The sequence below is a fragment of the Gymnoscopelus braueri genome, assembly GCF_963280865.1.
Source record: "Gymnoscopelus braueri genome assembly, chromosome: 11".
In the NCBI taxonomy this organism is placed as follows: Eukaryota; Metazoa; Chordata; class Actinopteri; order Myctophiformes; family Myctophidae; genus Gymnoscopelus; species Gymnoscopelus braueri.
The window spans coordinates 41011298-41029233 of NC_137613.1; the positions used below are offsets into that span (position 1 = coordinate 41011298).

The 17936-nt window shown below is 40.5% G+C and overlaps 2 protein-coding genes across 2 annotated transcripts in view; both read right to left on the reverse strand.

Moving 5' to 3' along the window:
- The window catches only part of sdc2 (syndecan 2), a 72549-nt gene extending 71247 nt beyond the window's left edge, over window positions 1–1302 (reverse strand). Inside the window, exon 1 of the mRNA XM_080441778.1 lies at window positions 818–1302. Coding sequence (XP_080297904.1) covers window positions 818–877 — 60 coding nt within the window. The 5' untranslated portion in view covers window positions 878–1302. The remainder of the gene's footprint in view (window positions 1–817) is intronic.
- A 5159-nt stretch (window positions 1303–6461) lies between these two features.
- Window positions 6462–16300, reverse strand: ppp1r36 (protein phosphatase 1 regulatory subunit 36; the record flags this gene model as incomplete). The annotated part of the gene is made up of 9 exons (XM_080442687.1): window positions 6462–6729; window positions 8101–8322; window positions 10292–10530; window positions 12462–12504; window positions 13261–13374; window positions 13942–14040; window positions 14210–14279; window positions 16094–16145; window positions 16271–16300. 9 exons carry the CDS (start codon window positions 16298–16300, stop codon window positions 6462–6464), a joined length of 1137 nt encoding a protein of 378 aa, XP_080298813.1.
- Window positions 16301–17936: the final 1636 nt, after the last annotated feature.

Consider the following 17936-nt stretch of genomic DNA (forward strand, 5'->3'; position numbering starts at 1 on the left):
GGTTATAGATAAAATAACATTTAAAAAAAGTCGATTCAACTTTATTTAACACAACTGGCAGCCCCTATAGGCTCTTTTTTCCACATAGCCTATCAGTATCTACAGGGTTACTCGATATCTCACACAACTTTGTGAAAATACTTTTGAAATAAATACAGAAATATAGCCTACAGCCTTTTTCCTTGTATGAAAATGAAATATTATAACCATCGATGGCGTATAACAGGCAAGTAGATCGAGCGACACGTTTGGCATCTGTAGGTGCCTGGATTTTGAGCCGCTTGCCACGTCCTCCACAGTGTATTTTGGTATTTGATATAGGCTTTGGCAAAGCCTATAGCTGATCTACAAGCTCGCAACGCGAGGCGTTGTGAGCTTGTAGATCAGCTATAGGCTTTGCCAAAGCCTATATATCAAATACCAAAATAAAAAGCATGCATTGCCATGACAGAATAAAGTAGAAGAAGGGGAAAAAATGACAAATAAGCATGACTTTTTCCTCTAGTAAACATTTTCAAAGATAGATCGTTTGTCAAATTCAGACTTTATAGACAACTTCCACTATGGGAAATATTTTGTAAACATCTAATTAATAAACAACAACAATCAAGTAGCAATCAGCCAACAATCAAAAACACCATAATTTAAAAAAAAGAGCAGAAGACATCAAAAACACATGATCAGGCTACAATGTAACAGTTTACATGGAGTGAGTGAGTGGGCTCCGATCCCCCTCATAATAACCCCCCATGCATGCATACGGATCGCTCCTTAGAATAGTTTATAGTCTCATATATATATATATGATCAAACTTACCCGTTCTCCGGACAGGAAGACCGTTAAGCCAAGGGTAAGAATTATCCAAATGTTCCTCATTATTCCTTGTTTTTAATTAATCTGATCGACACGGGCGATATTGTCAAAGCTTTTTCCCCTTTTTTTCTCCCGTTCCTCTTCTGTTAGCCTCTCTCTCTCTCTCTCTCGCTCTCTCTCTCTCGCTCTCTCTCTCTCTCTCGCTCTCTCTCTCTCCAACTCCTGCTTGTCTCTCTCTCTCTCTCAGGAGTGCATGGAGTCCCACCGGATACGTGTTGCTTTTGTTATTGCTGTTCCGCGCACTCTTTCTTTCTTCCCCCTAAAACACGTATATATTATGTGCACTTTGTTTATTGTAGTCCTTTCTTACAGTTACACTACACACCAGGTCCACTGGTCAGATCAGCACATATAGATCTCCCTTAAATGAACTAGAGACACTATTATAAAGCTCGACAGACGCTCCTCTGGTGTGCGCTCTATTCGGCAATGTCACGCGTCAGCCACCACACACACAGCGTGCATGCTCTGCGCGCGCGCACATACACACACAGGAACACAGGAGAGAGAGAGAGAGAGAGAGGGAGAGAGAGAGAGAGAGAGAGAGAGAGAGAGAGAGAGGCTTGAGCACAGCAGTGATTGACAGCAGTGGTGTAAAGTAACTAAGTACATGTACTCAAGTACTGTACTTAAGTACAATTTTGAGTTTTTTTTTTTTTTTTAACTTTACTGGAGTATTTCCAATGTTCAGTACTTTTACTTCTACTCCACTACATCTCAGAGGAAAATATTGCATTTTTCTCCACTACACTTATTAGAAAACTTTAGTTACTATACTTTGTAGATTTGGATTATTATTACAAAACATATATTAGCCCTATATATACATTTCGGCCATTTGAAAATAGCCGATCTACAATGCTCACGCATCGGCATTGTGAGCTTGTAGATCTGCTATTTTAAAAATATTTTTATACATTTGAAAACTTGTGAAATGGCACATTCTGCATAATGAGTAGCCTACTTTCTACTTTTGGTACTTTAAGTACATTTTGATGCCAATATTTTGTACTTTTACTCAAGTAGGCTACATTTTGAATTACATACTTTTACTTGTAACAGAGTATTTCTACATGCAGTATTGATACCTGTACTTACTTGAGTACTTTTTCCACCACTGATTGACAGCCAGTTCAATATGGTGTAACAATATAACAAGAAGCATTAAAACAAATAGGCCAATTATTGGTCCAATCAATTGCACATAATTTGACTCCATAACTCAGATATTATGTTTCACCTATTGTTACAGCCCAGACATGCAACCCGGCCAGTTGATGCATATACAAGACAAGACCAATAATAACAAGGTTCTTTACTTTCGTAGTTTTGAAGTATAGACATAATGCTAATACCACACACCTTTTTAGCAACACTAAACAATAAAAGCCTGGAGATCGAGGCTACCACACACCCAACTGACCAAGGATATGGAATCAACTGCACGACTGGCCATTTTGAATATAGCACAAAATAATTATAATTAAACATTTATTGAATTAATTATGAAAATGCAGCGCTGTGCGTGGGTTTGAATGAATCACTTTATGTGTTTCATCAGTTTCACAGACCCCCCCCCCCCCCCCGTCCAGAAGATGATTTCAACCATTATCTGCTCTATTTATGGACACAGTCTCCCCCTAGTGGTAGGACCTGGCAAAAGTCAACCGTTTGCAGTCACTCTCTCAGTCCATCTGAAGTGAGCGCCTGCTTCCTTTTGTGGAGTACAGTTCCATGGACCCCCAGAAGCATACATTTGAGTTAAAAATGTTTTTTTTAACGCTTTAAATTAATAAATATTCAAAGATTTGCACACATTTTCAAGATTTTTTGAAAAATAGCAGATCTACAAGCTCGTAGCGCGGCACGAAGTGACGCGCTATGGGCTTGTAGATCTGCTATTTTTGAATAGCCAAAGTATAAAACAATGCTTTTTAGCTAAAATCTAGAATGACACAGATGCTTTCCTGGTTTTAATGGGTTTAAAAAAACCTTCCACACTATTTATTTAAACAGTTTTTTTGTTTGTTATTTTAGCTGATGACTTGTATGTAGGCTACTATACCCTCTGCAACCTTCCCAACTGACCCATTCAGGAATTCTAGAATGCTTCAAGAATGCCAAAATAACAGCATCCTCTTTTAACTGTTTGAAACCCAGACATCCCTAGGTGTCACTTCCACACTAAGTAACTTCACGAAACAACTTCTCTCCTAATCACAAGCAGCAGAGAAAGAGGCCTCAAACAGAAATCCCTGTCATTATTGAATATAGATTGTAATTACAGGCGTGGGCAGTTCTTCACACAAGAGGTGACTTGCTTCAAATGCAGGAAGTATTTGTGGCAAAAAAGATTTTAAAAAAAAGGCTTCACACCTACTGTATGTCAAGGTTAACCAGTGGTGGAAAAAGTACTCCAATTCTTTACTTAAGTAAAAGTACCAATGCAATATAGAAATACTCTGTTACAAGTAAAAATCCAGAATTAAAAAAATACTTGAGTAAAGGTACAAAAGTATGGCATCAAAATGTACTTAAAGTACCAAAAGTAAAAGTAATAAAATGTTTGAAAATAGCAGATCTACAAGCTCACAACGCGTCACATCACGACGCGTTGTGAGCTTGTAGATCGGCTATTTTCAAATATTTCCTAGGTATAAAATAGGGCTAAAGTGGTTAATGTGTGTTTCATAATATCATAATCTGAAAAGTAACTAGTAACTAAAGTTTCCAAATAATTGTAGTGGAGTAAAAGTACAATATTTGCCTCTGAGATGTAGTGGAGTACAAGTAAAAGTATTGGATATTGGAAATACTCGAGTAAAGTACAAATACCTCAAAATTGTACTTAAGTACAGTACTTAAGTAAATATACTTAATTACTTTCCACCACTGAGGTTAACCACATGAACCCTATTTGGCATGTAATAATAAATCGAACATTCAGCAAAAAATAGCAGATCTACAAGCTCACAACATGTTGCAATGTGGCGCAAAGTGAGCATGTAGATTGGCTGTGTTCGGCAAAGAAATGTGGTGTATAGGGAAAAGGCCGTGGGCCAAGGATAGACCCCTGGAGGACGCCAGTCAACAAAGTATACAGTAAAGGGTTTGAATGGTTAACAAGACCAGTTACAGGTCAAGGATATACTGTGACCTCCAAATCATTGATATTTCAACTGTAACTGTAAGCAAATTAAATATATATGATCTTTTACAATGACAATGCTTTTTACTGGCTCAGGTTGAAAGAATTGGCCGTGAACACATTAAGCATTGTGCATTATTGGCATCATAGACAGTTGATGACTAGGTCGTAAAGGTGAAAGGTTGGTGTTGCAGAGACAAGCCTATGAGTAAAGCTATAATAAAGTTGAACAATGTCCAACATTACCTTTCCTTTCCAACAACCTAACATCAGGTAAGTACATTGTCTACTACAGAGATTACACGCTGCAATGTTTACGAAAGAGACTGCGATAAAAACAAAATGCAAATGCACTTCCCACGTCACTGCTGGCGTTATTACCAAGGGAAAAAAACCAAACCAGACGACTTCAGCAGCTCTGAGGTTGTACAATTTGAAACGCACAGAGGTCAAAGGTAGCTCCAAAGCAGCGCATGATCAGGGATTATAATGATTGCAGCATTATGATTACAGTCTGCAGTGACTGTAATTTACCTGTCCTAAATTATTAGAGATTTAATGTAACTGCAGGTAATGCAACCAACAGCCTGCCCATACAAAATTTTCTTGCTTATTCACCCAGGGGCAGGTTTCTGTTAGTCTGTATTTGATATGAAGTGCACTGCATTAGAAAAGTGAACAAAATGGTAATGCTGTCTGTCAACGTCTACAACGTGTACACATCTATAATGCATTATAAGCATACTTCATGTGTTATAATCTGCTTATAACAATGTATAATTATAATAACTCATAAATATTCATAATGCTTTACTATAACAATAATCATGTTACATTATAAAATATTTTTTATAATGACTTATCAGGTCGAGTACAGTATCATAATAATTACTGGACACTGAGACTCTTTTGGTAACACTTTGTCTGAAGACCATGTCAATAATGCATTATAAACATACTTTTAATGCTGTAATCCTGTAACTGTATCTTAACTGCTGTGCTGCCTCTAGTGACTGAATTTCCTCATGCGGGATCAATAAAGGTCTCTTGGATGTACATACGTACATACATACATACATACATACATACATACATACATACATACATACATACATACATACATACATACATACATACATACATACATATATATATGCACATTAAAGCACCCAATGACCACTAATAGTGACTTATAATCACACTAAAATGCATTATAAAAGTGATTTGAATGTATTATAAAATTACGTATTATACAACTTATAATACACACATACAGAAAAAGTGAGTGACCAGCAATTATGAACAACATGAGGTATTATTACATCACCTTATAAGTCATTACTAAATGCTTAATAAAGCATTTTGAGCACTTATGAGCGAGTATGTTTATAATGTATTATAGATATGGACTTAATAGAAAATGTAATACAAATACAGATGCGGAGGACGCAAGGTCAAGTGAAAATGGCAAGAGCAACTAAAGATAGCGGAGGAGGTGTACACAGTCAAATCCACACTGTTCACTCTGGGCATTTGGGTCCATTTTATATATGCATACTTTATACTTAAATTAACACTTTTAACAGATTTTACTTAAAAAGTGCAAGCAGATATTTCAACACCAGACACCAGATGATGGAATCTCAAGATATTTACAGGAAATGATTTGCAGTTGTATTTGACTCCAAGTATCTCAAACATTTGAAAACTCCATGCACATCTTTAGCTCCCCCCACATCCCCCATCCCCCCCCCCCCCCATCTCAAGGCCAAGTGTCCCACACAGCCCACCCCTCCTCCTCCTCCTCCTCCTCCTCCTCCTCCTCCTCCACCACCAAGGGCTTACCTCTACTACTAGTGGTGTCCCAGATTACTCAGCCTATTAGGGGCGAAGGCAAAGCCCCTTCTGCTACCAAGCCTGTCTAGATTCCCTAGTGGTAATCTAACTCTAATAAGAGTTGCAACTCTTGGTATTACAATTAAATGAAGACTGAGGATTGTACTGTGCTGTGCTGTGTATGCACGCTGTGTATGTATGTATGCATGCTGTGTGTGTGTGTGTGTGTGTGTGTGTGTGTGTGTGTGTGTGTGTGTGTGTGTGTGTGTGTGTGTGTGTGTGTGTGTGTGTGTGTGTGTGTGTGTGTGTGTGTGTGTGTGTGTGTGTGTGTGTGTGTGTGTGTGTGTGTGTGTGTGTGTGTGTGTGTGTGAGTGAGTGAGTGAGTGCTCTATTCAGGGGTCTTATAAGTAAAAGAGGTTGACTCAGGTCAAGATGACAGTACAGGAAAATTAACCTCACATTAATACTTTAAGTACTTTAATTTTTTTCATTAATCCATCACATTGAAGAGCACCACCAACTTACACAGCTGCCATCTGTGGCTACATTCAAACGTACACAATCTCAAAGACACACACACACACACACAAACACGTTGCAGAGTCACTCTGCTTCTGAGGACACAGCCTCGGTGGTAGCTCTAGATATCCCAGTGTTGATGCCGCCGGTGCTGCTTTGTCTGGCTGATGGCTCCATTCTCATGAAGGATGCCTTGCTGCCTTGGCCACGGATGCCAGGGTCTTCGTCAGTATCTTTGTTATCATAAACATAATCTTCCTCACCTTCTTCATCAGCATCTTTTCCCTTTGCTCCCTGGGGCATAAGGGTTGTGCAGTTGAACTGGCTCAGTGGCTTGCCAAGAATCCCCAAACTAGTTGTGAGAAAAAAAAACAATGAATTATAAATAAATGATAACTAAATAAATACATAGATAGGAGCAGCTAATAAAACACCAAAGCCTGCTGGGTCAGAGTCATGGATCTATTTCTCTCCCACGGCCGGACTTAGTATTTGGGGTTCTGCTGTGTTGGTGGATGGCCATAAAGTAACACCAGACCACAACTATATTCAATTCATTCAGCCGATTAAATAAAGAATTACAGAGTGGGGCAGCCATAGCTGAGTGGGTAGAGACTAGAGGCTGTCTGGGAATCGGAAAGGTTTGCCAATTCAACCCTCGGCTCGCCCAGTCTGCAGTATGTGTCAGAAGTGCTCCAAACAGTTGACAAATGCAGAGGACAAATTCCAGGTATGAGCAAACGTACTTGCCAACCTCAACAACATTTGAAGGGGACACAATTATTATTATTTCACGGACAGCGGGCATGCTGCTGACCTCTTGTCACTATTATCACAACCCGTTTCAAAATGCTCAACATAATACTTAACAAACCCAAAACACTAATATGACCAGTCACTGTCTGGAAGGGTAAAGAGAAGATGGAATGGCGGGAACATAATGTCTGAAGTTTGCATGTTATGGTGGAAAAACATCTCGGCTTGGCTATGACAAAATATAACAAAATAACTGTGATTTTTATAGCAATAATACCCAAGAGGGCGTTTTCACTGTGATTATAGGCACAGGCGGTTACATCGTGGCTTGTAACGTCAGCATTGCCAAAGTGCCTATAATCATACTAAAAACAGCCTTCAGGGTGTTATAGCTTTTACACAACATCTTGTGTAATGTCTAAAAACTTTTCTTCAAAATAGCATATAAAATATTTATATATTTCTATCCACCCATCTATATGCCGTACGTACACACACACACACACACACACACACACACACACACACACACACACACACACACACACACACACACACACACACACACACACGATAGGACATTTTGACTAACACTTTTCGAAGTGATGCCTCTTACTTGCAGAAGAGACTGAAGTACATTGCCGTATTTCTTAGATTTTTAAGTACCGGTACACAACTTATTTGATATTATTTAATATTTTCCATTTTCTAATGATTATCTTTTGAACTGCAATTCATGTTTTCATTGCTAAGAATGAGCACACGGTGCAATTCCAACCCAACATGGAACAACTAATGCAGGACTACTGACAATGTACAGGTCACCCACATAATGACAGCATTATGTCATTCTGCTGAACTCTGAAGACACACAGGGCTAACAACAGCAAGGCAGACGTTGAGCACATCTACCAATTGAATAATCACCATTACACGTTCTCTCCCTTGTGCCATAATTATCGCTCACCTGAGACTAACGAGCTGTTGGTTGAGCTCCTCCGTCAGGTCCCCGGTGTCGACTAGACCGGCCTGCTGCAGCAGCAGTGTGCTCTGCAGACTCCTGGATCTGCCACCGTGGCGGCGGACAAACAAGTGGGGCGACTGTTCTCTGGGCAAGGGCAGCAGAGACACCATCAATGGGGACCGCTGGTTCAACATATGGCACAGGGCTGGACGTCTCTGGGACTTTCTGTGTTAAAGGTCAGATTGGACGGGGTGTAGTGGTGGTGGTGGTGGGGAGGGGGGTTTAAATGAGGTCAGTAAACAAAAGAAAAGAAAAGAAATTAAATGAAACACGCCAAAGGCCGGAACAGACACATTTTTGGAAGATTAGTGGAGGAGTGGAGTGAACTTAACATGAGTGTGTAGATGGAGCACTGTTCATTCGAATCAATCTAAATATTAGGATATAGGCCTATCCACAGCTGTGACAGTAGTGTAATCATGGCGTAATAAGCAGATGGCAGCTGTGTAAGCATTGTGCAAATGAGACATTCTTCACATATTCCATTTGGTCATACTTGAGAGTAGAACCACAGTACGAGACTTCCTTGACTAATTACCCACCAAAGTTGCCATGGGAGCCACATTTCCTGCACACATGCTCAGTCTCGCAGTAGAAAACATTCATAAAAGTTTTGATGTGGTATTTTGTTTTCAATCTTTTCAATGCATGATGTAAGACAATCTGGGATTGCAGGGTGTGGGAGGGGGGTATGGTCAAAATAGTGTAGTGTGTGGTGATTCTCAACCTTTTTAATTTCAAGGACCCCCAATTTATTGGACACCACAGACCCTCATTTCATAATATTTGACCCACATCTAAGAAATGTTTTTATTGTTAGACATGATTTCATCCAATTAGGTCTGTCATTTGGTCCAGAGTTCCTTGTACTGCAGGTATTGAGATCACAGTCAAACTGATCAAAATTCCTATTCCTGTATGTTCTCTACTTATATTTACTTATACATATTAATAAGTGTGAAGATTAGCTATCAATCTTTTAGCTGGGGACCCCCTGGAACGCTGAGAACCACTGACGTAGTTGACGTTCACCCTCTGGGAATGAGCTGAAGTTGAAATGCAGCTCGTTGCATTAGCTTGGTGTCAGTCTGACAGCGAGAAGCAGGCAGCAGAGGGCTTCTGACAGTTTACACAACGGCCAGTCTTCTGTCAGATGTGGTGAGCCAACATGAAACCTGCCTGTCAGTCAGACGGTCCCTCCTATTGGACGGAGCTGTGAATCTGTCCCAGTCAATCATATTGCATGCAGTCAAGAAGCCCGAAGTGGACAATCCATCATAATTCAGACGGCTTTACTGCCAAAGCTATTAAGTTATTTACTGGACAATTTGTCATTCTAGCTGACAGGCGAACATCTGTGAGATGACCCTGGTTAAACTGCCACAACATGGAGTGAGAACTCTGCAGCAAATAAAGGAAGTTGAAGGATTTGTAGGGAATTATAGGGTTTTTTTAAGACCTTGGATAAACTTTTGGTGAGGAATGCATGTTGACCCCTTATGCCATAAATGGCAGATTCTACGCCAGGATAAAAATGTTTATTTTACTTTCTGAAATTATAGTGTAGCAACCAACCAAAAATTTGATTGAAAATCATTTAACCACTTAAGTTCTACTTTATACTTCGTCGTACGACGGTGTGGCGTGGTGAAAATGAGCCAATCTACAAGCTCACAATGAAATTCTATGCATTGTGGGCTTGCAGATCTGCTATTTCTGATTTATTTTAAATGTTTGCCTATGATGACATGCCCAAAATAGGTCTGACAGGAAGAAAGTGGTTAAGCATTGTCAATTTCTCTCTCTCTCTCTCTCTTAGCAGTGTCTTTGTCTCAGGCACTGAAACGCACACATTCTGTCTTCCAACATCACACAACATAGACCATTGGTCCGGAGAATATAGCGTCACAATCATTTTAACCACTTTAACCATATTTTACACTTAGGCTATTCAAAAATAGCAGATTTACAAGCTCATAGCGCGGCACCGAAAAATCCCTGGCACAAAATATTTTTGCGATGGGGGGGGGGGGTGGGGGGGGGGCCGCAGCCAAACACATATAATTTTGGCGGTCCTTGACATGAAAAAGTTTGAGAACCACTGACAGCCCCCGTCTCCCTCGCCCCAACGCACCGCTGCTCAGCAGCACTAGGCCCCTGTGCCTTGAGACCCGCCTGCCCTCCTTCCTTCACTGAACCGTCCAGGACAAGAGTGCCCTCTCCCGGGTCTTCTTCATCTTCAGGCTTGTTGTTCCTCAGGGCAGGGTTAAAGGTGTCCGAACGCAGTAAACGCCCGACTTCCTCTCGCACGACCCCCAGGTCCTTCCTGCCAAAAGTCACCCAGGCCACGTAGCAGAAGAAACTGTACAGACACTGGAGAGAGAGACAGAAACAGTGCGATGAATTAAAGAGAGAGAGAGAGAGAGAGGTGACATTCTTCTCAGTGAACACACCAACCCAGGGCTACAGATTGACCGGAGCAGGGGAGTGATGCGAAGAGAAGAGAAGAGAAGAGACGAGACGTGAAAGATAAAGTTATGTGTCACATAAGACGATATATCTCCAAGCCAAAATGTCTGTGTTGGTCTGCCTCCATGCAACTGGCAGAAGCAATAGCGTTTTTTTCCATCCTTTAGCCTGCGAGACTCAAAATTCACTGTGTCCATGTTAAAGAAATAGTGCCGTGATGCACTGTCGTGCACTTAAAGTAGATTGGTTATTTTTTTAATAGATAAAGTATAAATCCAGCCTACATGGGAAAGAGCCCATCAAAGCAAAGCACCCGCGTTGAGTCAACCACTATACAACTAACAAATGTATTAAGACTGCCAGGTAAAAGCAGCTCTGAGTGCCATTCTGTCCAGTGCTTCATACAATCTCTGCAGATGGAGACGTGACTCATTTATGCTTTTATGGCCAGATAAAGCAATCTAGTTTTCAAGGGTTTTGAAATTCTGCCTCCTTAATTAATGAACAATGTCAGGTCCGTCAGGAGCCAGCCTGCTTAGAAGGTCAGCACTCATGTACTGTACGTAGCACCACTGACCAGGGCCTGTATTAATTAAGCAGCAGGGAAGGCAAGACAACCACATAAAAGAGGATTATTTTATAACGATCTGAAATGCAAGGTCAGCAGTCAGCACTCGTTCCACGTAACGTTGGATTAATACAGTACGCGCACAGAATACACAAATCGAAAATGTACATGAAGAACGGTCTATGTGTATACACAGGGTGAAGACATGATTTTATACATTGTCAGCTGGGATAGAAAGGTTTACAAAGGCACGCACGTCCAAACGATAAAATGCAGGCGTTGGACAGAACACGTGAAAACAGAAACACGTAATCATGTGGACATCCAGATCCACATGGGAATGGCCTGTCTTAAAGTTGACCTCGGACCTTATGGCTCCCAATTTAGGCAAGGTTTCAGCCTTATGTGAGCTCCATGGACTTTCATTAAAAATATAAAATGTGTGGAAATGTACATGTATGAAGGTTGCACGCTGATTGGTCCAGCGGTTTGCAAGATTAGCTCTGGAAAAACACACAGACAGACGGACTCTCTTATGGACAGCTAGCCTACTGCACAGCCACACCATAAGAATAGCGTACGCACATTGGATCATGCTCCCGCGGATAATTATTACCAAACTATTTTTTTTAAAGTAGTACTTATGGAAGCCAGTTCATGCTTTGCTGCTCTGCACCCTCACATTGATATTTGCTTCACAAGCTTTAGCTAGTTTTAAAGTGTGTGGTTATCTTACCGTATTCCTTTTATTGTACTGTACTTTATTGTAATTCATTCTTGTGTTTAATTAATATGTAATTACCTTTATTATGTATTTTCTGTCTTCGTTGATGTTTGTATGGCAAGCAGTGGTTCTCAACCTTTTCTGGATCAGGGCCCAATTGAAAATCTCAAAAGTGTTTTTCAGATGGGTGGGCCACGTGCATTTTTAGAGCATGTTATTTTAATGATCAATCAATCGATTGGGTTCCGGCTTGGATCAATATACTTTAAGTTCCTATTTATCACAATGAGAACTTGTTTTTCAAGGTTTTATAGAAAACATTCCATGAAGGTTTTTTTTTTTACATTGTTTTATATTTTTTTTTAAATGGTGTTATGAACAAAATGTGAGTGTTTTGCTAATTATTTGGGGGCCCACTTGCCATTATCCTCATGGCCCACAGGTTGAGAATTGCAGTATTAAAGCACACAGAGTCTACGCTTGTTGTACGAAATGTGCTATATATATATATATAATAAATACATTTGACTTGACATGACCCACCTCATATAGCTGTCGGTCTGTGTGGGTGGATGGCACCCGACTCCTGGAGGAAAACAAAGAGGTGCTGTATGATTTAAACATACTGTGTTTGGTTGACCCTCAATTTGTGGATGAGGTAATCATCTAGCACGGGTTCTAAAGGTGCAAAATGAGTTGTGTGACCCGCCATAGGTGGGACCCTTCATTTGTACTTGTATTATGCAGTGTTTGCCTGCAACTGCATGTAGCATTCATATGTTTTCAGAAGACCAGATTATAGGGCGGGGCAGAAGAACTTCGGCACTGGCCTTTGGGCTTTACATGACAATAACATTTAATTCAGCTAAAATCATACATAGATTTGGGACAGCAAAATAGAAATACTGCATCGCAGTTGTATGTTTCCACCAACCCATGCAGTTTACATATGCTTTTGTCTAGACTCGTATAGTAGGCCTATATGTACAGTAGTGAAGACTTTGAAGGAATTTAATAAACGTGTTTGTGAGGTCACAGTGGCCTTGAAGACCACCTACCTATCCTTGAGGGAACGTTTGTGGTTCACTCAAGGTTGGGTAAGGATGGATATACGTACAAAACTTCCCATACCCATCGTGTCCCTTAACTGCTTAAACCCCAGCATCCATATTGTGGGGAAAGCTTTCGCAGGAAAGTTTCAGCAAAAGCTTTCGCCACAATAACAGAAAACAGAAAATACATAGTATAGAGCCCTTAGGGATTCCGGTCAACAATATGGGGTTTTAGTGGTTAAATATAAACAAATGACACGCTGTCCTTGTCCACTGGAAGCTATACTCACTCTCCCCGCTGTGACATGATCAGCTCAGCGTAACACACGGCCAGCTTCTTCTGGGCCAGCTCCACCTTGGCTGAGGTCTGTGCTATCGTCTGGCGCTCTTTAATGCCCTGTTCACTGGACAAGATGTGTGTTGTGAGGATGATGGGTGGGTGGACGGATGTAGGCCTGTCACAATTATTACATAATCGTCCAATGGCATTTTTTTTGCAATAATCTAATCTTTTTTTGCATAATCGTCGTAATCGTTTCCATGTTAAAACATTTTCACACATTTTCAAATCTTGCAAATCTACAAGCTTACAACGCGTCACTTCGTGACGCGTTGTAAGCTTGTACATCAGCTATTCCTGCTATTTTTACATGAATAAAATGATTAAATATGTCAATAATTTCTTTGTATATTTCAGTTTTGTCATATCTGCCCTGTGCAATTTTTGATTACGAAGCCTAAAAGGCAAACAGAAATTAATATTGTATTCACATGGTCCAATGTTCAATGCCAAACACACAGTTATATCGTTAATCGCGATTATTTCAGTGACAATTAATCGTCAACTTAAATTTGCAATCGTGACAGCCCTAGATGGATGTGTGTGTTGGGGGGGGGGGGCTACACAGGGCTACACAAAAACAAAAACAATTTATTATCGACTCAGATTTCCTCTGACCCGACATACTTACGCCATGAGCGGCGTGGGTTTCTTCTCCAGCAACGTCTTCTCGAAAAAACAGGACAGGTAGAGGAGGAGAGTAGCTAGGAAGTCATCAAGCTCTTTACTCCTGGGCATGGACAGCGGAAATATTGTATTTGGTTACATTTGTACGCTTACAAATGAATACATTAATACTGAGTATTTGACTGTGTACTGTGAAAATACTATCACTGCACTGACACCCATAGGTTTAAGAAAATGTAGTTTGCATGTACATTTGAGTTTCTTTTACTTACTTTAAGACAGCCATGAAGCACTGTGGAATAGGAAAGGCATATTTCTCTAGCAGCAAGTTGACCGCCACCTCTACAACACAGAGACATTTTCTGTCAGACCTGAGCTGAAGTCTGTGCGTGATTTTATTTATTTCTATTGTGATTTGAGTATACACACACACACACACACACACACAGCCACTTTAGTATAGGTGCAGAATTAATCTACAGACTGGACATCATTAAGCCTTCCCACAGAGGAAATCAGCGACGTGCCAACACACTCTGACCCGCTTGGAAATGGACAGAAATATTCTCTCTATTACACAGTGAAATGGCAGCTGAGACCAATACATAATGATGCCAAGCTTTAAAAAACGTGCGCCCAAGGTCATGGTTCAGCATCGACCAAAGCCTCAGTCCTTGTTTATCTGGCACCCCTGAAATGCCAATCAAACGAAAAAACTTTAGTAATGCCATGTTGCCATTGAAATGAAGCAACATTTATTCTGGCTGACTTCATTGGCTCTGTGATTTCTCCTGTCCTTGGATATCCATTCCTGGCATGTGAGATGAGGTGGTAAGCCATCTGAGATGGATGGAAAGAGCGGTGAAACAGTCTGTGCATATTTTAATACAGGGCCAACATTGTTACTTACGTTTAACATCCTCAATACTGACGAGGGCCCTCTGACTCTGATTAACTGACTTGTAAGCAATGAGATGAGACTGGTTCAGATTATACCTGGTGCCCTGGCGCCCTCTACCGTTCAACAAAGAGAACCTATGACAACAAAATGAAAACAAAAACTAAATAATGTGGAATTGATAGTGATTTATTTTATGCAATTAATATTGAGCACAAAGTCAACATTATTGTTCAATATGGTTTGGCAAATTAGCTTTACACTATACCTGTCTGGTCGCAGGTGGTCGTTTAAATTGCATTTGTTTCTCCTCCTCCTCCTCCTTAATAAATCCTCCTCTGTGGTGTTACTGGTCAAAATAAACAAGTATGTAAATTAAAACCAGCACTAGACTACCCAGTACCCAAAACCCCAAAGTAATCTGATTTTACCAACAGCATTGGGCAAATAATTGAACACAGCTGAAGGTAATGTGGGTGTTTCACTTTCATTATATTAGCCTACTGAAGCGTCCAGTGGTGTAAAGTAACTGAGTACATTTACTCAAGTACTGTACTTAAGTACACTTTTGAGGATTTTTTACTTCACTCACTGGAGTGTTTCCAAATGTCTATACTTTTACTTCTACTCTACTACATCTCACTCAGAGGCAAATACTGTAGTTTTACTCCACTACAATTATTTGAAAACTTATAGTTAATAGTTCCTTTGTATTTAGATTATTATTACAAACCATGCATTAACCACCGCCCTATGCATACTTGGGTTATTTGAAAAGAGCAAGTGCGTTGTGAGCTTGTAGATCTGCTATTTTCAAAGCATTTTTATACATTTGGAAACTTGTGAAATATGGGACATTCTGCAAAATGAGTACTTACTGCTTTTACTTTCAGTACTTATACTTAAGTATATTTTAATGCAAATACTTTTGTACTTTTACTCAAGTACATTTTGAATACCGGACTTTTACTTGTAACATAGTATTTCTACATTGTGGCATTGGTTCTTATACTTATTATACTTAAACTCCCTCTGACACATTAGCCTCCTAATCCTAAATGAAACACACCTGCCACGTTATCACGTTCTCCTGGCTGTCAAAATGACAGCTGTGTAAAGGGCATGCATCGAAATCAAGCAATTAAAATACAGCAACGAAACGCGACTTGTGCCAATCAACCAATCAATCAATCAATCAATCAACCAATCATTGCGCCTCTATTGGTCTCCTGATCGTGACACAGCATAGCCTACCAACCTGACAAATTCCAGCGTTTGCGTCTCATCATTCCAGTCCCATTGTTGACCAGCTGTATCGAACGATGGTAAGTTCACCTGTTACAAGTATATTTTACCATACATCATTCCTTCAGTCATTTAGCATTGAGTATGTTCATATTCATTATGTATTTGAGTTGTCAGCTTCATAACGTACCCTCCCTGTGTCCGTCTGTTGCTTGGACATTGTTGTTGTGTCGTAGGTTCAACATATGAAGTATAGGCCTATACTGTTAGGAAGTTCCTTCCTCTCTCACTGTTTACCGTAACCAGGCAACGGCCAATCGAGAGCAACACGGAAGTATATTTGTTCGACACGTGCTTAGGCAGAAGATGTAGTTCTCAACCTTTGGGTCGGGACTCCCAGGGGGGTCCCCACATGATTTTAGGGGGGGTCCCCACTCCCCAGATTTCAGTGAAGGGACAATTTAAGGGCTTCTTCCTTTTTAATACCTTTTTGTTTTTGTTTAAATAAAATAAAATAGAAAAAAGTATTACTGCTGCATCAAAAGTAATCAACAAACTATTCTATAAAAACGGGTCAAACATTGGCCAAATTGTCAAGTATTATATTAGGCGCAAAACATTAGAAAATAGCAGATCTACAAGCAACGCCTCACATTGATTATATGTGGGAACCGAGTGAAACTAAATGTAATGCCTCAACTCTTACAATTCCAAGTGCTTAACAGGGTGGGGGGTCCCCAGTTCAAATATGATTGTTTTGGGGGGGGTCGCGGCCTGAAAAGGTTGAGAAACACTGGCCTACACTATCTGTTAAAACCACGACCAGGCTCATGCAGTGACCATAACAAACACAAAGGGTGACCACACATAAATGAATTTATTATACTAAGTCAACTATAGATTATATGCCCTTTATCAACAATGGAAATTAATGTTGTTGGGGTCAATAGGCTACACTACAGACAAGATATACTGTAGCCTTGGATCAAGACCATCATAGATGTTATTTTTATCGAGTCTGACTTTTAATTTCGCATCAGATATATGCAAATGTCAAAATCGTTAAAATACATATGATAGTCAAGGCTAGACAACTTAAGATACATAGGCTAACAGTTAAGACACCACAGTAAATGACAGTGAAACGAGGTAGCTAATCCTATATAAAGGCACAATTATGTGTATGTCTGTGGAACCAGTGGGGTGTGTGGATGAGTGTTGTATGTGTATGGTGTTAACACAATAGAACGATTCTATTCTGTTCTATTCTGTAGAACCTTAACAGAATCAAATGATGGAGGCAGCAAGCATTGAGAGAAAGAGATAGTGACTGCTGTATAAAGCCTGCTGGCCAAGCCTGCTAGACTGTGTTACATTCTAGCAGGCTTTCTGCAGCACTTGTGGGAAATCCTGGTTTCCATTAAAGTTTTAACCTGTCTGGCCTAGACTCGCCTGCCTTTGCTATCCGGTAATTTACACACATGCAGGCACACAGATAATTTCTGTGTCCTATCCGCTGATTCTCTCTAAACCGGATATGCAAACGGGCAAAGGGAATTGATCCCAGTCTGAAGACCCTCTCAACTCCGCCCAGAGCCGAGCTCATGCCTCCTTCAATGCATGAGAGCCAACTGACCTTCTTGTCACCTGACAGGGGGGAGTTTCCCCGGACCCCGGTAGGACTTAGCGCATGGAAGGAACACGTTATTCCAACCAGTTCCCTTCCCCTCCATCAGACACCCCGGCTGTCATGGGGGAGGCGGTATAGCGACCAGGATTACTACATGTTTTTGTGAGGGTATTAACTACCCTAGGAGACACGGGGAGAACATGCAAACTCCACACAGAGTAGGCCC